Source organism: Podarcis muralis, chromosome W, assembly GCF_964188315.1.
Source record: "Podarcis muralis chromosome W, rPodMur119.hap1.1, whole genome shotgun sequence".
NCBI lineage: Eukaryota > Metazoa > Chordata > Lepidosauria > Squamata > Lacertidae > Podarcis > Podarcis muralis.
The window spans coordinates 6,739,079-6,763,770 of record NC_135674.1 but is presented as its reverse complement, the minus strand read 5'-3'; the positions used below and the strand labels follow the sequence as shown (position 1 = coordinate 6,763,770).

Below are 24,692 nucleotides of genomic sequence, written 5' to 3'. Positions count from 1 at the left end.
GAAAGGAACCAGGCAAGGGTGCCCGCTTTCCCCTCTGCTATTTATTTCTGTTCTGGAGGTTTTGTTAAATATGTTGAGGAAAGAGGAGGAAGTTAAAGGCATTGTAGTAGGATCCAAGCAATATAAATTAAAGGCCTTTGCTGATGACTTGGTTTTAACTTTACAGGATCCAGAAACCAGTGCAATAAAAGCACTGGATTTGATTCAGGAATTTGGGCAGGTAGCAGGATTTAAATTAAACAAGAGCAATACCAAAGTTTTAGGGGGGAAATAGATAATGAGGAAAGAAAACCCCTTTTTGAAAGGACAGGCCTTGTTCCTGTGAAAAAAGTTAAAATATTTGGGTGTGAATTTATCGGTAAAGAATTTGAATCTGTATAAAGATAACTATGAAAAATTATGGAATGAAATCAAGAGAGATCTTGAGATATGGTCAAATCTAAAACTTTCATTGATGGGCCGAATATCGGTGGTTAAGATGAATGTATTGCGAAATATGTTGTTTTTATTTCAAGCTCTACCAATCATTGATAATGTTAAATGTTTTAAAGAATGGCAGAAGACATTGTCTAAATTTATCTGGCAGGGGGGAAAAACTAGAATCAAATATAAATTACTTGCAGATATAAAAGAAAAAGGGGGTTTTTCACTACCAGACCTGAAGATATACTTTGAAGCTGCTGCCTTCTGCTGGTTCAAGGATTGGATTCAATTAGAGAATGATGATGTGTCAGACTTGGAGGGACTGGATAATTGATTTGGATGGCATGCATATCTATGGTATGACCAGATAAAGGCCCACAGTGGCTTTAAGAATAATGTAATTAGAAAGGCGTTATACAATGTATGGACTAGATACAAAGATCTCTTAGTAAGAAAAACACCAAAACGGATTGTGCCAATGGAAGTACAGGCCCCAAAAAAGTTAAATATGGAAAATAAATGGTTGAGGTACTCAGATTTGTTGTTAGAGGATGAGGAAGGTTTTAAATTAAAACAATTTGAACAAATTAATGATAAAGTGAATTGGTTGCAATATTATCAAATTAATGAATTATATAAGATGGATAAGAGAAATGGTTCTGCAACAGAAAAAACAAAACTGGAAACGGAGTTGTTAGATACTAAAGTTAAAAATATGTCGAAAATGTATAATTTGTTGTTGGAGTGGAATACAAAGGATGAACAAATTAAATCAGTTATGATTGATTGGGCAAGAGATGTGGGACATAATATAATGATGGAGGATTGGGAGAGGCTGTGGAAGAAAGGGGTTAAGTTCACTGCATGTACAATGTTAAAGGAAAATATTATGAAGATGATGTATAGAGGGTATTTAACCCCTGTAAAACTAGCAAAGATTTATCACAATAGTGATAACCTTTGTTGGAAATGTAAAGAAAAAGAAGGTACTTTTTTCCATATGTGGTGGACTTGTCCCAAGGTGAAAGACTTCTGGGAGAAGATTTATAATGAACTGAAAATAATAATAATAATAATAATAATAATAATAATAATAATAATAATAATAATAATAATAATAATTTATTATTTGTACCCCGCCCATCTGGCTGGGTTTCCCCAGCCACTCTGGGCGGCTTCCATAGAAACCAAAAAACACTAAAATATCATACATTAAAAACTTCCCTTAAGATGTCTTCTGAATGTCAGGTAGTTGTTTATCGTTTTGACATCTGATGGGAGGGCGTTCCACAGGGCGGGCGCCACTACTGAAAAGGCCCTCTGCCTGGTTCCCTGTAGCTTTGCTTCTCGCAATGAGGGAACCGCCAGAAGGCCCTCGGCGCTGGACCTCAGCGTCCGGGCAGAACGATGGGGGTGGAGACGCTCCTTCAGGTATACTGGACCGAGGCCGTTTAGGGCTTTAAAGGTCAACACCAACACTTTGAATTGTGCTCGGAAACGTACTGGGAGCCAATGTAGGTCTTTCAAGACCGGTGTTATGTGGTCTCGGCGGCCGCCCCCAGTCACCAGTCTAGCTGCCGCATTCTGGATTAGCTGTAGTTTCCGAGTCACCTTCAAAGGTAGCCCCACGTAGAGCGCATTGCAGTAGTCGAAGCGGGAGATAACTAGAGCATGCACCACTCTGGCGAGACAGTCCGCGGACAGGTAGGGTCTCAGCCTGCGTACCAGGTGGAGTTGGTAGACAGCTGCCCTGGATACAGAATTGACCTGTGCCTCCATGGACAGCTGTGAGTCCAAAATGACTCCCAGGCTACGCACCTGGTCCTTCAGGGGCACAGTTACCCTATTCAGGACCAGGGAGTCCTCCACACCAGCCCGCCCACTGTCCCCCAAAAACAGTACTTCTGTCTTGTCAGGATTCAACTTCAATCCATTAGCCGCCATCCATCCTCCAACCGCCTCCAGGCACTCACACAGGACCTTCACCGCCTTCACTGGTTCTGATTTGAAAGAGAGGTAGAGCTGGGTATCATCTGCATATTGATGGACACCCAGTCCAAACCCCCTGATGATCTCTCCCAGCGGCTTCATATAGATGTTAAAAAGCATGGGGGAGAGGACGGAACCCTGAGGCACCCCACAAGTGAGGGCCCAAGGGTCTGAACACTCATCCCCCCCACCACTTTCTGAACACAGCCCAGGAGGAAGGAGCGGAACCACTGTATAACAGTGCCCCCAGCTCCCAGCCCCTCTAGACGGTCCAGAAGGATGTTATGGTCGATTGTATGAAAGGCCCGCTGAGAGATCCAGCAGAACTAGGAAACAACTCTCACCTTTGTCCCTAGCTCGCCGGAGATCATCAACCAGTGCGACCAAGGCAGTTTCAGTCCCATGATGAGGCCTGAACCCCGATTGGAAGGGATCCAAATGGTCCGCATCCTCCAGGCGTGCCTGGAGTTGTTCAGCAACCACACGCTCAATCACCTTGCCCAAGAATGGAAGATTTGAGACTGGGCGATAGTTGGCCATACTGGCCGGGTCTAAATATGGTTTTTTAAGAAGCGGTTTAATGACCGCCTCTTTCAGTGGATCTGGGAATGTTCCCTCACAGAGGGAAGCATTCACCACCCCGCAGAGCCCATCGCCCAGCCCTTCCCGGCTTGCTTTTATTAGCCAGGATGGGCAAGGATCAAGGAGACAAGTGGTTGGTTTCATGCGTCCAAGCAGCCTGTCCACATCCTCGGGGGTAACGGATTGAAATTGATTCCATGCAACTTGACCAGACAGGGCTCTAGCACTCTTCCACCCCAGCCCTGCTCCCACGGTGGTGTCTAGCTCCTTCCGAATATGAGTGATTTTATCTGCAAAAAACTTTGCAAAATCGTTGCAGGAGATCTTGGGGTCTTTACAAGGCCCCGGTGGTAAAGGTGGTTCCGTTAAATTGCGGACCACCTGAAAGAGTCTCCTGCTACTATTTTCTGCAGATGCAATAGAGGCGGTGAAGAAAGTCTTCTTCGCCGTCGCTATCGCCACTTGGTAGGCTCGACGTTGAGCTCTAACCTGTGTCCGGTCAGATTCGGAGTGAGTTTTCTGCCACCGACGCTCTAGCCGTCTCAGCGATTGTTTCATCGCCCTCAGCTCCGAAGAAAACCACGGGGCTGTCCGGGCTCCATGCAATCGGAGAGGGCGCTTCGGAGCCAGACAGTCAATAGCCCTGGTTAACTCCGCATTCCAGCGGGCCACCAGGGAATCAGCTGAAAATGAAATATACATTTATTAATAATGAAATATACATTTATTAAGAAACCAGAGGTCTTTCTTCTTGGAATAATAGGTTTGGAATTGCCCAAGAAAGATGTCAAATTATTTTTGTATGGCCACAACGGCCGCCCGAATATTACTTGCTAAAAATTGGAAAACACAAGAACTACCAACAGTGGAAGATTGGCAGATGAAGATGATGGACTTTTCGGAGCTAGCTGACCTGACTGGAAGAATCCGCGACCAGAAAGGACTTTCAACTACAAGGAAACTCAGAAGGGATTGACTAGAGGAAGTAAAGAATTAGGTTTGTTGTTATTGTTTATCTGTTTATTGTTCCTTTTTTCTTCTTTCATTCATTGATGTATTTTTCTGTGTGTGTGTGTGTGTGTGTGTGTGTGTGTGTGTGAGATTCTGCTTTGTGGTTTTTGTTATTATTGTGAAAAATCTAATAATTTTTCATTTAAAAAAAACAACAAGTATTTTTCGCCTTGTGTTGTAATTTCCACTGCGATGTATCTTCCCTCCTCATCTTTAAAAATCAATTTTGGGTTCCATTTTTCCTTAACATAGAAAACCACTCCTCTTTTTTTCACTTTGTCTGAAGAAATAAATTCTTGACCAAGTTGTTTATTCAATAAGATTTTTCTGTGTAATCTTGTAATATGTGTTTCCTGTAAACAAATTACATCCAAATTCTGCTTTGCCGAAACATGATAAACCTGCCTCCTTTTCTGAGGGGAATTTAAGCCATTTACATTCGAAGAATAAATTCTCAAAGCCATAATGGTGAATTAAGGGGTCAATGCTCCTGCCCCTGGCCACTGTGGGCTTTCCAATCCAAGTTCAACCGAGTGCTTTTGCAGAAATCTGTCTTTCTCTCCAACGGACTTATATATTTTTTATTTTATTATTAAATAACACAAGAATGTCAAAAAAGAAAAAGAGAAAAAAAGAAAAAAATCAGATTTCCATCATATGCATATATATAATTATTTGCATATTTCAAGCAATATTTAAAAAAGAAAAGAAGAAAAAAGAAAGATTAGAAAATAGAAAATTATTTACCATAAACAATCATTTTAAGTCTGTACTTGCACACAAATGTGTATTTCCATGTTACAAAATACAAATCTTGATTAAAATAGTTTAAAAGACTTCCACCGCCTGCACTACACGTCTTTTATACCTAGTTCGCATTAACCTCTGTTCTTCATATCTTTCCTGAAGGTGTTCCCTAATCTATTACTTTATGTTCATTTATATTCTTCACAAAGTTATTCTAAACACAACCAAATTTTGGTATTTGAGCCCTGGTTACGTAAATACTCGTTTAAACAATCCCATTGTTTCTGCACCATAATTTTGGGTTTTCGCCTTATTAAATCCGTCAATTTGGCCAACCCAGCCATTCTCTTTTTGTTGGGATGTTATTCCCTTTCCAGTAGCTATCAATATTCTTGCTGCTGTTGTTGCGTATAAAATTATATTGATTTTGTCTTTAGGAATATCTTTTCCCAAAATTCCTAATAGGTAAGCTTCTGCTCTCTTACTGTGTGAGACCTTTATCAATTTTTTCACCTCTTCATGGATCATGTCCCAGAAAGTTTTAGTCTTTAGTCTTTGGACATGTCCACCACATATGGTACAGAGTGCCCTTCATCTTGTTACATCTCCAGCATTTATTGCTATTTGTTCTATTCATTTTTGATAATCTATCTGAGGTCAAATACCATCTGTGATGGATCTTCATGTAATTCTCCCTTAATAAATTGCAGGCAGTAAAATTTATGTTTTTTCCCCAAAAAATTTTTCAGTCTTCCAGATCAATTGCATAGCCCAAATCTTGTTCCTATTTTATCATATTCTCCCTTTTTACCTCTTGTTCTAAAGATGCTTTCCCTAACAATCTGTACATTTTTGAGAGTATTTTTGATTACTTTGCAGTACTTCTCTTTCAAATTCTGAAATTTTTATTTTCAAACCCCCTGGTTTTTATATCTTTCTCATACGTTGCCTTCAATTGAAAAAATTCTAGCTACTTTATTCCTAATGTTTGGAGTTCTCCATAATTTTTTAATTTAAGATTTCTGTTTGTTTCTTCTGCTAACTCTCTATATGGTGGCCAGATAGTTTTTATATTACTTTTTAATATTGAGGTTGCCTCTAGTGGGGAGGTCCACCATGGTGTTTTTCCTATAATTCTCTCTTTTGTTCTCTCCCATACCTCAAATAGGGCCTTTCTTACTAAATGGTTCGTAAATACTTTATGTAGTTGTATCTTTCCGTAAAATAAATATCCGTGCCAACCATATATCTTATCACAGCCTTCTAACTTCAGAACATCAGTATCTTTTAATAATATCCACTTTTTCAACCAACTCCAACACACTGCTTCAAAGTATCTTCTTAAGTCTGGGACTGCAAACCCTCCATTTTCTTTTGGTCCCATCATTACTTCTGATTTTATTCTGGCTTTCTTCCCCTGCCATATGAAATTGGTGAGGTGTCTTTGCCAGCTTGTAAAATACTTTGTTCCAATTATTATCAGGATCGTTTGAAATATATATATATATTTTGTAATATCACCATTTTAATCATAGATATTCTCCCCCCTAGTGATAGTTTTAATTTATTCCATTTTTCTTTATTACCTTTAAATTCTTTCCATTTTTTGACGTAATTGTCCTTAAATAAATTTGTATTTTTGTTCGTGATCCATACACCTAAATAATTTACCTTGATTTCTATTTTTAATCCTGTTATTTTTTCTAGATCCCTTTTATCTTTCTCACCCATATTTTTTGTTAGTAATTTTGATTTATCCTTATTCAATTTAAATCCTGATACCTCACCGAATTCCTTCATTTCTACAAGTGCTTTCTGAATGCTTTCTCTTGGTGTTTCAGTTGTTATAATTACGTTGTCCGCAAACACTTCTACTTTGTAACATTGTGTTTCAAGGTTTATGCCTTTTATTTTGTCATCTTTCCTTAAAGCTATTAATAAAGTTTCCAATACTGTTATAAATAGGAGTGGTGACAGGGTGCATCCCTGTCGTGTCCCTCTTTCAATATCAAATTCTTCTGTGATTTCATTATTTAGAATTAATTTAGCTTTTTGTTTTTTATAGATTGCCTGGATACCATTCATGATTCTCTTTCCTATTTTTAAATTCTCACAAGTTTTAATTAGATAATTCCATGAGACGCTGTCAAATGCCTTTTCGGTGTCTACCAGCAGCATTGCTATTTTTTTGCTCAGTCTCATATCATATTCCAGCAGGTCTATAATAACTCTAGTATTGTCCTTTATTTGCCTCTCTGGCAAAACCCCCCCTTGATCTTTTTTTATTATTCTTTTTAGCATAATTTTCATTCTACTTGCTAGGAAGTCTGTAAATATTTTGTAGTCTATATTTAGTAAGGATATTGGCCTGTAATTTTTTATTTGTTTTAGATCTGCACCTTGTTTTGGGAGAAGAGTTATTAATACTTCCTGCCAGGAGTTGGGTACTTCTCCTTTATCTAGTATTTCATTCATAATTGATTGTAATGTGGGAGCTATTATTTCTTCTAGTTTTTTATAGTATGTTACTGAGATACCATCCGGCCCTGGTGATTTCCCTTCCTTCATGCTTTTAATCACTTTTTTTATCTCTTCTAATTCAATATTTGAATTTAAGCTGCAATATTCCTCTTCTTTAATTTCTGGCAGACCATTCTCTGACAAATATTTTTGAATTTTCTTTTCTTCTTTCAATTCTGCTTTATATAGATTTTTATAAAATTTTATAAATCTATCTTTAATCTGTTCTGGTTCAGTAATTTCTCTTTCCTCATCTATAATTCTATTTATTACTCTTTCTGTCTTTCTTTAATGAGCCATGCTAACATTCTGCCCGGTTTATTTGCCTGTTCAAAATATCATTGCTTTGTCCAAATGATTTTTTCTGAACTTCTCTATTTGATTGGTTAGATAAATGGGCTTGTAAATTCTTTATATGTTGGAGAGTATCTTCGTTCTTAGGGTTCTTTACTAATTCTTTTTCTTTCTCTCTTATTTGTTTATTTACTTCCATAATATTGTTTTCTTTATTTCTCTTTATCTTCCCCATTTGCTGTATTACATATCCTCTCATATAAGCTTTACTCGCCTCCCAAATTATTTTCTTATCCGTATCTTGTTTCTCTTTTATTTCAAAGAATTCTTTCAATGTTTCCTTTGCTTTTTTTACCCATTGTTCATCTCTCCATATCTCCTCGTTCATTCTCCACCTTCCCATAGTATGACTCTTAAATTTCATATGGACTGATACCAGATTGTGGTGTGATATTGATCTGTTCAATATTTCTGCTTTATCCAGGTTCAACATCAATTTCGTTGATAGCCAAATTGCATCAATTCGTCCCCCAGATTTTTGGGCCTCTGAATAATGAGTTATATCCTTAACACTTGGGTTTTTTGTTCTCCAAGCATCATATAAATTAAAATTTTCAGTTAAGTGAAAGAAAGGAAGTGGTAATCTACCTGAATTTGACATTCTGTCTCTTTGTGTTCTGTCCGTTTCTATAGATGTCACCCTGTTTAGATCCCCCATGATTACTATGTTTTCATCCACATAATCCCACAATCTCTCTTCTAAATTTTTAAAGAATTCCTCCTTTCTATTGTTCGGAGCATATATACCCACCACTATAATTTTCCCTTCTTTTGTTTGTATTTCTACTCCTAAAATTCTACCTTCCACATCTTGAAACAACACTTGAGACTTCAACATTGCATTTATATACAGAACCACTCCCCTCTTTCTTTCTGTTCCAGACGCTATAAATTATTGTCCTAATCTTGTATTCTTTAACACCCTTACATGGTTTTTGGATATATGTGTTTCTTGCAAACATATGACATCCCATTTTTTCCTCTTTAATATACATTCTACTCTATTTCTTTTAAGTTTGCAATTTAAATCATTTACATTCCATGAAATACATTTCAATAACATATTCCTTTATTAACATAAAATAGTCACTCTTTAACTAATATTGTACGATTGCAGCCAGGAGAGATCCAACGTCCGTCAATCACATCAATTATGATAAAAATCTCAGTATTATTTTTCTCTCTTCACTCTATCAACTTTTCTCCTCCAAACTCCTCCCAATCTTCTACCAATCTAAAATATCTTCTCCTGTCTTTGTAGGTAAATGACAATCCCTCTGGGAATTCCCATTTGAACCTTATTTTGTTTTTCTTTAACACTGAGGTAATAAAACTGTAGTTGTCTCTGCTCCTCAACAAACGTGTTGGGATCTCTCTCATAAACTCTACGTAGCTCCCCTCTATGCAAAGTGGGTCTGTCCTGCCTTTCAGCAAAAGTTTGTCTCTAAGCAGTCTTGAAATCAGGAATATCAAGCAATCTCCAGGTCCTTTTCTTGTCTTAGTTTTGTTCACTCTTATTCTGAATATTTTTTCAATGTCCAGTATCATCTCCTGTTCTTGAACTCCCAGCCATTGCTTTTATCAATTTCGTAGATATATATTCGTCCTGGCTTTCTTTAACGCCGTGCAAACGGAGAACCATTTCTCGTTGCTTCATCTCCAAGATGGCAAGAGAATCCCAAATGTCTTCTTGTATCTTTCTCAATTCGTCTATTTCTTCTTTATTCCTTTCTTGATACCGTTTCATTTCTTTCTGATCTTGTTGATTCTTTTTCATACTTTCATCCTGTTTCTGTATCTTTATTTTAGTCTCCTGTACTATTGTTTCTAAATTTTGGTGCTTGACTGTCAGTTGATTTACTTGAGTTGAAAGGTCCATTATTACCTTTGAGTTTTTTTCTATTTTAGCACCCATCCTTTCCATCTTTTCATCTCGCGTTTTTATATTCCAATCAAGTGATGTTATTTTTTCCCCTAGGGTTTTTTTCCATTCTTTCCATCACTGCTAGAATTTCTTTCATATCCATGTTGTTTTCCCTTTCTACTATGGATATTCTCCTTGGGTGATTTTGAAATGTGTTGGCACCACTTAGAGTTGGTGTTTTCTTTGATCCCATCAAGCTGTTGTACTTTCTATTCTTTCTTTAATCCTTTCTTTTCCTTCTGATCCCTCAGCATTTTTCGTTTCAGGGAATTCCCTTAGTTTAGATATTTATATGTCCATTTATTTATAAAAATAGTTTGGTATTTTCCTCCAAGTTATTTAGTTGGGAAGAGAAGAGAGCTGTAATTTTGTCACAAATAACATTAAAATCTTTATTTCAGATTGTCTGTTCTTTATTTGGTCTCCTTTTTAATGTCTATTTTCGTCTTTTTTATTTGTGTCCAATAGATGGTGCTATTGTCTCAACTTGTATTTTTTCCACTTGTGCCTGTTCCTATGTCAGCCACACGTGTCACTGTTTTCTCCTTCAATTCCTCCCTCTCCTATATTCCTCTCTAATACTTCAAAGTTTCCTCTTTGGTGTCTCTTCCTGTCTGTGTTCCCTTTAGTTTCCATCAGTGGTGGCCCTCCATGTTACTTTTAACATTCCTCACTCGGACACAGGTGTGTTAATTTTAGTCTCCAAACTTTCTTGCTGTCAGCAGTCTTATTTTACATTATTTTGGAGTCATTTATATTTGGGTCAATTGCCAGTCTTTCTTAAAACCTTCTGTCCACTTTTTAATCGAACTCTCCCTTTCCCTTTCCCCACTTTGTCTTATGGGGGCTATTGGTTTCAGTTTTTTCCTGTTCTTGTACTCAGGGGAGACGTTTTGCTTTTAACAGTCTCCTTTCTTTGAAGAGTTCAGCGCTGCCACGCCGGGGTATTGGGGCATTAGCACCGGAGAGTGGTTTAGCCTCTTTGCGCAGAGGTCCTCCCTGCGTCTTTAGTTTTTAATACTGGGAGACCTCTATTCGCGCTGCCTTAGGCTTCAGCCCTCAGGATCCCCCCCTGAGGTTGAGGTGACTTAGACCTTGCCCCTCGTTTCTCTCTCACCGGGTCTGCCTCGAGTTTGCAGGAGCGCAGATTCCCACCCGTCTCGTCAGCGTGCTGCTCTGGAAGCCCCTATCCAACAGTCTTAATTCTTTGCTTTCTTCCTCCAAATTTGAAGGAGAGACCCTCCGGGAATTCCCACCTGAAGAAAATATTTTTCCTCCTCAGAATGGTTGTCAAATCTGTGTAATTGGATCTCAGGCTCAGAAAGTGTTTAGGAATCTCTTTAAAAAGGACAATGGCTTTATCCTGAATTTTTAACCCTATTTTGTAGTGCAGTCCCAAAATAGTATCTCTTTGTTCTTTGGTCTTAAAGACCACTATACAGTCATAGGTAATTTTTGAATCTTTTTGGGGACCAAATCTATAGGCCTTTTCTATCCAAGAGTCAATTTCGTCATTTTTCAAATCCCACCATGCCACGAATTGATCTATCATCCACTCCCTGAGTCGATCCTCTTCCAATTGAGGCACACATCTCAATCTTAAATGAGATTCCCGTTCCCTCATCTGAAGAAATACAATCGAATTTTCATTTTCATAATGTAGTCCTTCCAAATCAGTCACTCTAACGGTCTCAAGCTGTGTCAACCTTGTCTCATGACTTGTGACCTCAGTCTTCACCTTTCAGTTCCACTCTCAAGTCTTCAAATTTTTTATTCAGTTTTTCAATGCCCTGAGAATTACGTTTTATATCATCTTTAATTTCAGACAACAGTTGCATTACACTATCCTCAAAGGCTGCACTTCTAGAGCTTCGCCTTACCGCTCCCTTGTCTGTTTTTATCAACACTCATAGTTGCTCAAGAATTTCAAGGTCAATCTGACAATAAGCGGGAGAGAGGAGAAAAACAGGTTCCCACCACAGTCCCACAGGAGTCAGTTGCAGGCAGCCAGCAGCCTCCCAGTTCTTTATTACTGAGAGGCAGGCTGCAAAAGAATTTTTTCTCAGTCCCTTTTGATATTTAAAAGGCAATTCTGGAGGTAACAGATACTTTTTGCTACTTAAAAACAAGTCCAGACGGCAGCAAGATGCAATTCAATTGAAACGAAAGTTGAATGTTTCCTCTCTCATTGTGACGTCACAATGGAATTTAGCCTTTCGTACCGGGAGGTCCGCTACAGAATGAAGGAGCCTCTTTAATTTAATACTCAGTCTCGCAGGGTTCTTAAAGTCCAAACATCCCCCCCCCCCCCCGCAGAAGAGGGGCTTTGAGGTTTGCTTGCAAACTTTCTAACAGTCTTTTTCCCACTTAAGGCTTTGGTCCTCATAACCAATTCTCCTTTAGTTCAGCAAAAGGGATCGACCTCCATTTTTAAATCCCTTTTTGTCCCCAAAAATAGCCTGATTTAAACTTTTCCTTTTACTCACAGTTCCAATTTTTTTTGTCCTTTTTTTGGAGGAATTGGCCGCTCACGATCGCCAAACTCAGAGCTTCGCGCTGTGAAGGAAGTGAGTCGTTTCCGCTATGCCACGTCTCCAAACTCACTCGCTCTCGGGGCTCTTTACGAGCTTACCAGGGAGTGGGGGAGTCGCCAAAAGGCATCCACTGGAACACCAGGTCATCAGAACGCTTGATATGAGGTTTTTTCGGGGCACCGCGTCAAGCAAATTTAGTTTTTAGTTCATATTGAAGGAATGGGTTTCTGTGTAGTAAGTTTAAAAACTGACTCAACCCCCCCCCCCTTTGTTCTTTCAAAAGAGAGCACTTTTAAATGCATAAAACTTGAACTGTTGAGCAAAACCATAAGGACACAACTGCATAAACAGTTCTGTCCTTTATCAGGACAGGCAAGGGATGGCCTTGGCTTCCCAGGGGAACAACGAAAACATGTCAGAACTTTATCTTATGTGCTGACCACAAAATACGCACAAGACCAATGTCCGGGAAAAACGCCAAAAGCGTGTTCCCGGAGATTATGACGTCTTCCCAGATAAGAGTAGGAAGAGGAAGATCCTTTTATGGTCAGAAGTACAGGAAGGAAGATCCTTTTATGGTTGAGAGTACCAGAGCAGGAATATATGTGATGTCAACCTGCGTATACAAGTTGACGTGGCTGGGGAAGGGGGAGAGGATGCCTGGAGGGTATATATACTGCATGAAACTTGTCATTTCTTTGGACTTGCTGTGGACTCACCACGCAAGTGCCTTCTGCTATCTGGAGAGCAGAATAAACTCTTTCTTTGAACCAACCTCGGTGTCATTTTGACTTCCTTCCTCCTGTCCCGGACCAATGCAGACCCAATTGGTGAACTCCAATAAGGCTACATTTCTTGGTGCATTGGCCGGGAATCCGCGTTCTCTGAGGACAGGACAAAGGACCGGGGCGTCACTGCTCAGCGAACAGCTCGGTCGGCGTCGGTGGCTCCAAGCTCGCACCCTACATTTTCTAGGGGGAGCCCCCCACCCCGTACCTGAGTGGAGACGCAGCAGAGACGGAAGAAAGCCGCTGGGTTTAGCCAGTAGAGAGCAGTAGTGTGCCGCTGGTTTGCCGGTAGAAGAGCAGTAATTGCCACTGGCTTTGGGAAGTTTGTGGGTAAAGGGGATTGGGGAGGTGCATGGGGTTTGTATGTGTATGGGGTTTGTATGTATGGTATTTATTTGTGTATGGGGACACTCCAGTGAATGTTTTGAGTGGATGAGACGTTGGTGCTCAGAGCCACTGACGAAGAGAAGTGAGAGGGTTACGGGGGACAAAGCAGTAAATCATCCCCCTTTCAGTGTCTGTGTTTAACAAAGAAACAAAGACGCTATGCAACCCTTGGTGGAGTCTGGAAACCAGGTTAAAATGGGGCCAGAGAACACTCAGGAAAATGACAAATAACCAAATATTGCATAGCATGCCAACCGCCCCCCCCCCGTAAGTTTTTAAAACTTAAAGGGGTGTGCAAGTTAGATTTTATTATAAATCTCAGCTCAGTTTAAAATAAGGATGAGTAACACTATTTGATACCAAAATTGATTTTTGCACTTTCTTCTGATGTGTATAATTTCTATTTGTAAAAGGGATGAACAATTGTGTCCCAAATGTTATGCAGAAGGTGAAGTAGTGGTCTGGGCGGGAGAAGGTAGAGGGAAGTAGAAAAGAAGGTGTGAGAGGAAAGAAGTGAGAATGTTGGAACAGGAGAAAAGTTGGGTAATGGGTTGTAAAGACGGTTGATTGTTTATGTTGTTTAGTATTAATGAAATTAATATATTTAAATGCTATTTAAATGCTATTATTGAGAGTTTACTAAATATAGTAAAAGCTGAATTGCATAAAGGGTGTGTGTGACCAGTGACACACTGGTGTCAAAGTCTTGCATGTGCTGTTAAAATGCAATCAGATTCTTGGTTGAGGTTTTCATGAGTAAAACCAGCTTTTAAAGAATTCTGAATTAAGAATTAAGAATATACCGTATTTTTTGCTCTATAAGACTCACTTTTCCCCTCCTAAAAAGTAAGGGGAAATGTGTGTGCGTCTTATGGAGTGAATGCAGGCTGCGCAGCTATCCCAGAAGCCAGAACATCAAGAGGGATTGCTGCTTTCACTGTGTAGCGATCCCTTTTGCTGTTCTGGCTTCTGAGATTCAGAATTTTTTTCTTCTTCTTTTCCTCCTCCAAAAACTAGGTGCGTCTTGTGGTCTGGTGCGTCTTATAGAGCGAAAAATACGGTAATATATTATAGAACAGCCCTCTTTTTGGCTGGCTGGACAGCTAACCATCCATAAATTAACAGCAAGAATAGGGACCTGGAATGTTGTTTGTGCTTTTTTTTAAGTATGTCCCTCCCATGAAAGATACTCCTTGGACATCTATTAATTGAAAATTGAGATGGCTCTGAGTGTACATGCCAGGAGAGGTCTTAGGCAAAATAATTTTTATCTCCCTGTTCACATTAGGCTGTGGAAAGTATTCCAAAACAAACATCTTATATGAGAAAGGGAGATATTGAAGCTCTTTGTGTTGATTGAACCTCCAAAGTTGTCAAATGCATTAGTGACAGCAGAATTAAGATGTTGATAGACAAATACCTCAATGCTTATTGATACAATTACCCCCCCCCACACACACACTAGAGGACTAGTGGGTAGATCCGACCCAATATTTGTGTGTTAATAATGTCTACAGCTTCAAAAGCAAACAAAAGCTCTATTAGAGGCTCTTTCCTTCAACTATACAATCTTGCAGGAAGTGCAGAGAAAGTGGAACTTGGGTTTTCAAACCAACATGCTAAGTAAAACAGGATGATGTGAACACTCACTGGCCCAACTGAATGCATGAATGTGTGAATCCATTTAGGAAGAGTGTTGGGGTGAAATAGCAAATGTGTGTATTGGGAAACTGGGACCTTAATTCATAAAGCAAATAACACCAAGCAAGTTTGTCCTTCAGCCGAATACACTTAAGATACAGTGTACACAAAGCTACAGTGATACACAAAAGCTACAGAGCTTTTCTCTAGTGTAAGATTTGTTTACATCCTCTGTAGCATACGCAAGCAGGACCCAAAATGCAGGAGGAATCAGATGCCACATTTTGAAGTAGGTGAAGGCCCCACTGCCTGTATTCGTTCGTTTGTGGTGTGTGCCTTTCTTTGTGGTTTCAAATATGAAAGTTATCAGGCACTTCTTCTTATCAGGGCTGCTGATGTCATATGCTTTCGTAGCCTTCTACGACATGGTGGTGTTCCCTAAAATGTTCCTAAGTGCTCTAGGTCAGATATTTAGTTTCACATTATGAAAAGGAACAAGCAGGAACCTTTCCCCTAAGCGGTGTCTTGGTACCTGCTCTCTCAACCCCCCCCCCCCCATCTGCTCTGCATAGGATTGAATTAAATAGATGTGCAAAAAGTTGAGTTGCACTCTGTCTCCTTCTGTGTGTGATATATACAGATGCAGAAATGAGCTTATATTTAGTCAGCATGAGTTGCTTATTCCTCCGGTTTAATAGGAATACCCTTTCTGACTGTCATCAGATGTTTTCTTATAAGAAAATTCAGCCATACAGCAGGTAGCACTTAACTTATTGTTGTACCATAATTATAACTGAACCACTGTCCCAAGTCAATTAAGTACGTGAATATGTATATCAAGATTAAATCATTTGCAGATAAATAATAGATAATAATAGGGAAAACTGGGAAGGACTGTCCTACAGTTTATTCAAAAGGTCAATCAACTTCCAAATGCAGCCCAACAAAGCCCCCTTTCACAGTGAATATTCTGCAGAAAGAATTTAAAACAGAAGCATATCTTAAGAGGCAAAGGTAGGATAATCACGGTAATATGCTACCTTTCGAGAGGATCTCATTCTTTTGTGATTTAATCTCTGCTAGCAATTTGTGTGTATATGCTACAATCACATTTAGCCCTGGAGGAGAGCCAGCATCTGGTACATGTTTTTTTATGTGTTTTTAAGCTTTCTGTTTGTGTGAATGATTTCAGATGCCAGATCATCACCTGTGTTACCTTGTTGTTAATGTACCGTATTTTTCGCTCTATTGGACGCACCGGACCACAGGACGCACCTAGTTTTTAGAGGGGGAAATCAAGGAAAAAAATATTATTCCCCCCCCCCAGCCCCAAAGAGCAACGGACAGGCTGCACGCAGCCTGTCCACTTCTCCCAGAGCTTCTTGGGGCTGCGGGGGAAGCCCGGGTTCCCCCCCCCAGCCCCAAAGAGCAAAGAAGCCAAGACAGCGCGCGGGGTCCATAGCCGCACAACCTCTCCAGCCAGGAGCTAAACCTCTCCAGTGCAGCTAAAGAAGAAGACAAGGCAGCAAGCGCGATCCATCCCGCTCGCTGCCTTGGCTTCTTCTTTAGCCTTGCGCAGCATCTTTAGTCTTGCGCAACGGGATGGATTGCGCCTGCTGTCCACCGGGGCTGGACTAGATGACTCCTGGGGTTCCCTTCCAACCCTGCAATTCTATGACCTCGGAAGGTGTTTGGGGTCTCCACCACTGGAGGCTTTTAAGCAGCGGTTGGGGGACCATCTGCCTGGCGTTCTTTAGCTGTGATTCCTACATTGTGAGGCGGCTGGGCTAGATGACCCTCGGGTGGCCCTCCCAACTCTATACAGTCCTACACTTCTGCGGCAGGAGATCCACAGCCACTTCACACAATGCCCACTCCCAATTTTCATTGGAGAGACATGTGGCTTCACTGTCTAGGTAGGTACACCCCTACCTGCCACACTTCCCCCACCCCACTTAAGCTGAGGGAATTCCTGCCCAGAGAAGCTCCCAGCAATCACGGAGGGGGGAATCTGCTGAAGCCTCCAGCAGCGGAGGATCCATGGTCCTCTTCCTTCCCTCCTCCGTAGTTGCTTTGAAGGAGGAAAGTGGGAGAGGAGCTGCTTACACGAGTGTAAGCTGCCCCCCTCCCACTTTCCTGCTTCAAAGCAATCACGGAGGGGGGAATCTGCTGAAGCCTCCAGCAGCGGAGGATCCATGGTCCTCTTCTTTCCCTCCTCCGTAGTTGCTTTGAAGGAGGAAAGTGGGAGAGGAGCTGCTTACACGAGTGTAAGCTGCCCCCCTCCCACTTTCCTGCTTCAAAGCAATCACGGAGGGGGGAATCTGCTGAAGCCTCCAGCAGCGGAGGATCCATGGTCCTCTTCCTTCCCTCCTCCGTAGTTGCTTTGAAGGAGGAAAGTGGGAGAGGAGCTGCTTACACGAGTGTAAGCTGCTCCCCTCCCACATTGCCGCCTCAAAGGGAGCCCGGGAGGAGGGAATCTGCTGCAGCTTCCCCCACCTCCCGCAGAAGCCGCACGCTCTTTAAAGGGGCGGTGCGGCTGGAGCCGCACAGCCTTTAAAGAGGGCGCCGCTCTTGGGGGCTTTTCCCCCAGGAGGGAGAAGGGACTGCTACAGCCAGTCAGTCCCTTCTCCCTCCTGGAGAAAAGCCCGCAAGAGCGCACGAAGCTTGTGTGCGGCTCTTGAGGGCTTTTGCCGCCTGCCTCCCCCCTGCATTCGCTCCATAGGACGCACACACATTTTCCCTTGCTTTTTAGGAGGGAAAAAGTGCGTCCTATGGTGCGAAAAATACGGTACTTCATCTTTGCGTCAGTGTCAAAAAAGAGAGAGAGAGAGAGAGAGAGAGAGAGAGAGAGAGAGAGAGAGGATGAGAAGGGGAAAAAAATAATAATGATGTTGGGACTGAAGAATTTAGAAAGGACCTAAGAAAAGGAGGTGAAGTGGACAAAATTACCTAGTCCTTGGTTTAGCGGTCAACCATTTCAGCCTGTAAGCAGGGGAATTTTTTTTCTCATGATTGCAAAAAGATGTGCTCAGATAATATGCTTTTACACCAGGCACCTTTTTCTTTCTACAAAGAAAACTGTTTATTTTGTAAATCATTTAATCTTATCTAAAAATGCACATTCACAAAAAATTCTTTGGAAATACATGCACTTAAGCGCTAATAGATCTTAAGGAGTAAGTATATGAGACCAGATTTTAGCAGACACACCTGTAACATGGAATTGCCCAACAGACAGAAGTTTCATGTTGCACCCCAAGACCAGGTTATATATAAATTCAAATGAAGCCTGCAGTGCCAGGGAGAGATTACGTTGCTTTTAAAGACACCCACCAGCAGCAGCACCTGAAAGTTTGTAAGCAGATGTGCTGCCGCTGCACAATAAAGCTGAAATATTCTGACTTTCCACCAAGATTGATAGGCTGGACTTCCCCGTGGCTTTCCACAGCTAGGATCTTTCACAGCAATTAAACACTAGCCTTATTACCCTTTGTAGATTGTTTCATAACTGCTTAGTAGTTGGCATTGCCCTTCTCAATTTAAGGCAGACTGAGCTACACAGAAATCCACTGAAAAAGATGCATGTATATTCCATTCTTTATTTCCAGCAAAATAACCTGCTTTGAAAATAGCCCAGAGGCCAGGCCACATTTCAACCCATGAAATGTGGACATCCTTCTCTAAATAGCATCCTTCAGTACTGAAGCTGATGGAGCACCATTACTCGGAAAGGGAAAAAAAGACAGATGCAAGAGAAAGCTGGCTTCCTGAGCAAAACCTTTCTTGAGCCAATGGAAACTGAATTAGCAAGTCAATGAAGTAATTTAATTGATTGAAAGTATGTGTAAATGCAAAGTCTTAATACGTCCTTCAAATCAGCTTGATTAAAATATTCACATTCTTCAATGAGTCTTCACAGTTTAGAAGTGTGGGTGATCATTTGAGTTTAAATGAATGAATTCTATTTTAACTTACCTTATTGCATGGTCAATGTAATACCCTTTTACATTATGTTTTGAACACTGCTTCAAAGTAGTTGTAGATGGCCAAAGTACCACTGATTTTATAAAGCTTTTTCCCCCAACCCCATATTCTGTGTGCAGTAACACTGGTTATGTAATATCAGCTATTGAGATTCTCACAAGATCTGTGCCAGCAGCGGCACAGAAACTGACAAAAAAGAGAGCTTTGGTTTGAGGTCTACAGTGGAGGCCTCACTGATTGCATACATAGTGGCAAATAAAATGAATTGCAAAATATAAATCACAAAGTTTCAATTTCTTTAAAAAAATATTCAAACATGTTCACTCACCATACCCTATTATTGTAAGGAGAGAAGTACAAAAACTCCAGACTGGATGTCTTTAAAAAAAATATATTGTAGCCTTATTGGAGTTCACCGATTGGGTCTGCGTTGCTCCGGGACAGGAGGAAGTCAAAATGACACCGAGGTTGGTTCAAAGAAAGAGTTTATTCTGCTCTCCGAATAGCAGAAGGCACTTGCGTGGTGAGTCCACAGCAAGTCCAAAGAAATGACAAGTTTCATGCAGTATATATACCCTCCAGGCATCCTCTCCCCCTTCCCCAGCCACGTCAACTTGTATACGCAGGTTGACATCACATATGTTCCTGCTCTGGTACTCTCAACCATAAAAGGATCTTCCTTCCTGTACTTCTGACCATAAAAGGATCTTCCTCTTCCTACTCTTATCTGGGAAGACGTCATAATCTCCGGAAACACGCTTTTGGCGTTTTCCCCGGACATTGGTCTTGTGCGTATTTTGTGGTCAGCACATAAAATAAAGTTCTGACATGTTTTCGTTGTTCCCCTGGGAAGCCAAGGCCATCCCTTGCCTGTCCTGATAAAGGACAGAACTGTTTATGCAGTTGTGTCCTTATTATGGTTTTGCTCAACAGTTCAAGTTTTATGCATTTAAAAGTGCTCTCTTTTGAAAGAACAAAGGGGGGGGGTTGAGTCAGTTTTTAAACTTACTACACAGAAACCCATTCCTTCATTCCCTCCTCTTCTTTTGGACAGCCTTACAGCTCGTCCCAAGGCACTGGCTGGTATTCTCGTGTCAGTGCTATAATCTGGGGCCGAATCATTCGTGACATCATTTTACGCATCATATTTTGCAAGCATTGCATTTTTTAAAATTTTTTTTTTGACACTGACACAAAGATGAAGTACATTAACAACAAGGTAACACAGGTGATGATCTGGCATCTGAAATCATTCACACAAACAGAAAGCTTACAAACACATTAAAAAAAAATATGTACCAGATGCTGGCTCTCCTCCAGGGCTAAATGGATTGTAGCATATACACACAAATTGCTAGCAGAGATGAAATCACAAAAGAATGAGATCCTCTCGAAAGGTAGCATATTACCGTGATTATCCTACCTTTGCCTCTTAAGATATGCTTCTGTTTTAAATTCTTTCTGCAGAATATTCACTGTGAAAGGGGGCTTTGTTGGGCTGCATTTGGAAGTTGATTGACCTTTTGAATAAACTGTAGGACAGTCCTTCCCAGTTTTCCCTATTATTATCTATTATTTATCTGCAAATGATTGCAGATATACTGCATATACACACAAATTGCTAGCAGATTAAATCACAAATGACTGCATATACACACAAATTGCTAGCAGAAATTAAATCACAAATGACTGCATATACACACAAATTGCTAGCAGAGATTAAATCACAAAAGAATGAGATCCTCTCGAAAGGTAGCATAGTACCGTGATTACCCTACCTTTGCCTCTTAAGATATGCTTCTGTTTTTTACTTCCGGGTTAGCGCCATCGGCAATGGTGGAGTTCATCTGACCGGGAGGAACCCGCTCTGCAAAAATCGGGTCTTGCCGCCGCGGTGAAGGCGGAGACCCCTCAAAAATCCCAGGCGGACAAAGCCTGGGAACGTGGGATTCGGCTGACACCAGGAGCACCTCCCCTACTCGCAGGGAAACCCTTTTTCGGGGATCCGAAGCGACGTGGGGTGAGCAGCGCCGTGTTTTGAATCAACCGCTACTTTTACGGAGTGAAGCCGCACAGCCGTTGCCGGAGAGCGCTGACTTTTTCCTGTGGACAATTGGACTCTAAACAAGTACCCGTGAGTAGAAATGGAAAATTGGATTAAGAAACATTTTAATTTGGCACCGAAGCGGGAAGGTTCAAAACAGGAAGTCCGCCTTCCGCTTTTGTAAATAGACTGAAGCAAAAACCTTGCAAGCTAAAGTCTGGAAAGTCGTATATAAAGGTCTAAATTTCCTTCATTTATAACCACCAAAACCCCCCTTGGAAGCAGGAGAAAGGGGGGGGGGGCTTTGACTGTTCAAGCCTGCAGGAGAGAGAGTAAAGAAAGATAAATTTCCACCGTCTCAAACCTGGGAACGGGGTGTCAGAGACAGAAACTTTTGGGGATGTTCATTGACTGTGAAGGGAACGTCTTTGACAGATAGCTAAAAAAAAGAGAGAAACAAATTGATTCCAATGTTGCCTTTTGCATTCAAACGAAACAAAATATTTGAAAAATGAAAGTAATTTTCCTTTGTTGGACTTGCTTTTAAAAGATGGATACAAATAGAAATTGTCTCCTCTAGAGGGAGCTTGTTAAATTGTTGCTGCAGTCGATTTGGGAATTTCACAGTTGGGAGATTAGGATCGTGGGACCAGTCTCTGACCTTGAATAAAAAATGTGTTTAGAAGAAGCTTTGGTGCTTGCTTTTTGCAAGACAAGTGCTTTGTTGGAGCAGATGCATGAGAAGATGGATTTGATGACTGTTGCAGTCAAAAACTTTGGACAAACGGTGAATACTCATATAGAAACCATTCAGGAACCAACTCAGGAACCTGTTTTGACAGGGCAAGTGCAAGTGCAGAAGATAATGGAGGAGGTTGCTGTTGAACCTCAAGTAATACAAATGGAGAGACCTGAGGCCCTGCATGAGCATAAGCCGTCATTCTTGAAGATTGAATTCGGAGTGGGCCAGGGGGACTCTGGAGCTGTGGGGGCTCTGAATCTCGGAGGGACTTTGAAACATGCTTTTAAATATTTTCTGGATTACACTGCTGACTGTGGGGAGTGGGCTGATCTGATGAGGGGAGATGGAGATAATTTTGGGTTGGAGTCTCCCTGAGACCTACTCCTCAATGAGAAAGGAAAGAAATTAAGAAAGAGATCAACAAAAGACAAGGAAAAGTGCAGGTATAAACAAGAAGAAGATCTGCAGAAGGGGCATGGAAGAGACTTAAGAGCCTCGGACATAAGATTACCAGGTTGATGGACTAGATGGAATGGACAGTAAGGACTGACATAACCCGAGACCAGGAAAAAGAGATGTTGGATGAAGATTGGAAGAAAGTTTATAAAAAAAATTATTTTGGGAATTAGTGTAAAATTAATGAATATTAGGGGAAATGTTGGAATGAAACTATCTGGCTTTAGTAGAAATGATATAAGGAGTTATGTATAAATAAGTATTAAGTTTTAAGCTTTAAGGTATTTTATGGTAAGATAAGGTTAAAATAAATTAAGGCAAATTGAATGACAGAATATAGTGAAAGATGGATAGGATTTGCTGAGTTAATTAATAGGTTAGACTGTTAAGATAAATTACCCAACAAAAATTGAGAAAGATGGAAAGAATTTGCTGAAACAATTAATTAAACTAGAACACAAAAAGGGAGGTGTGAGGAGGTCGATGAAACAAGCAAATGAAAGATAAAGATATGGAATATTGGATGTGTGTTTTTTTTGCTGTATTGTTGTATTGGTTTTTATGTACCTTTCCCCCTTTTTTATGTATTGTAATGTATGTTTTGTTAAATCTTTTTGTTGTTTTCTTTTTTCTTTTTTCTGTAATCTTTAAATTTCTAATAAATATCATTAAAAAAAACAAAAAAATAAGATATGCTTCTGTTTTAAATTCTTTCTGCAGAATATTCACTGTGAAAGGGGGCTTTGTTGGGCTGCATTTGGAAGTTGATTGACCTTTTGAATAAACTGTAGGACAGTCCTTCCCAGTTTTCCCTATTATTATCTATTATTTATCTGCAAATGATTTAATCTTGATATACATATTCATGTACTTAATTGACTTGGGACAGTGGTTCAGTTATAATTATGGTACAACAATAAGTTAAGTGCTACCTGCTGTATGGCTGAATTTTCTTATAAGAAAACATCTGATGACAGTCAGAAAGGGTATTCCTATTAAACCGGAGGAATAAGCAACTCATGCTGACTAAATATAAGCTCATTTCTGCATCTGTATATATCACACACAGAAGGAGACAGAGTGCAACTCAACTCTTTAACACCAACTTTTCTCTCTCTTTCATATCTATTTAATTCCATCCCATGTAGAGCAGATGGGGGGCTTGAGAGAGCAGGTACCAAGACACCGCTTAGGGGAAATGTAAGTTTCAAGGGTAAAAGGTAAGATAATAGCCATTTATCAAAGTTAGTTTGAATAGTACTGAGCTTGATACCGACTTTCTGCCCTTCCTCTTCCTTGGAAAAATACTTGTCACCTCATTTACCTGTACTATATCCCCCAAAAAAACCTTAGGTGTGGGGTGAGGTAAAGCCACTTGGGGTTGATTGGTGTAAAATCCAGCGCAACACTGTTTCCAGCGTCAAATAACTTCCACCTTATGCCTGTTACTTTTGCTTTGTTGCTTTACTAAATGATCCGTAACCCCCTGCCTCTGCCATACCTGCTTAAGGTACGTGAAAGTGTTCAGCAAAAAATGCTGTGACCACACTTTATTTATTCCTCTTGAGTTATGAAAAATATGGGAAATGATTAAATATAAAAGCAATATAAAAGGATATTGCATACAAAACCAAGGAATCTGCTAAGTACCTTAAAGACCAACAAATTTACATCACAAGTTTTCATGACCTAAAACTTGCTTCAGCAGATTTATCGAATGAAGCAGGCTTTTAGTCCACACAATCTTAGGCTATTGCTTATTGGTCACCAGACAGCTTCAGCATAAATACACCATTAGCACACAGGGGATAAGATCTGTTAACTTTCGCATCTAAGAATGACTGCTGCTCTACTTGTGAAGTGGCTGGGGTCACATAATAGTCTGGATGTACAACTGGGTTGACCTACTGAAGCAAATAATCATTTTAGAAAATTATTTTTTCCTGCCCCAGTTATTACACAAGTCAACCGGTCAATTCATATTGGTTTTTATTAAATCTGCATACAGAACATTAATGTCAGCATACAGATGCAGAATTCAGGTATGAAAATTCTCAATCCTCTTCCACTGCCCAGAAGTTCCCAGTAAGTCAAGATGTATCCATTGTTTGCACTGTCTCATCTGCCACTTCAAGATCCAAGGGTGTAACTTTCGTATAGAGCACACCTGTAGTTCCCCTCTCACAGCTGTATCGCCCTTGCCTGTTTGAGGGTGGAGGGGGAGAATAGAGAAGGAATTATAGAGAATAATGTGTGTCTGCCAGAAATCCCACTAACAAGGGGGGCAGATGGAGATTGAGATATATACTTAGATCTAGTTGCTGTACTGCGTAAAGTTGCCCTTTTCCCAAATAGAACACAGCAAGTTAATCACCCACTTCTGACTACCACACAGAGGAAACAAACCACAAGGCCCTGAGTTACAAGTCACAACAAGCCAGACTCCAGCTTATTTCCTCTGCTGCAGGGCAGTTAGACATGGGCCAAGAGGGAGGCATCTGGACACATAGAGTAAAACACAACTGTTTAATGCTGCATGTGAATACATTCTAAGACAAAGTTATTG

At 40.5% G+C, this 24,692-nt stretch overlaps 1 protein-coding gene and 1 pseudogene across 1 annotated transcript in view; both read right to left on the bottom strand.

Moving 5' to 3' along the window:
• Positions 1-3,498: 3,498 nt before the first annotated feature.
• On the bottom strand, positions 3,499-12,306 carry LOC144326358 (uncharacterized; annotated as a pseudogene).
• An 11,792-nt stretch (positions 12,307-24,098) lies between these two features.
• The window catches only part of LOC144326245 (proteasome subunit beta type-7-like), a 37,669-nt gene continuing 37,075 nt past the window's right edge, over positions 24,099-24,692 (bottom strand). The window contains exon 8 of the mRNA XM_077922796.1: positions 24,099-24,328. Within this exon, the coding sequence (XP_077778922.1) occupies positions 24,217-24,328 (112 nt within the window). The 3' untranslated portion in view covers positions 24,099-24,216. The remainder of the gene's footprint in view (positions 24,329-24,692) is intronic.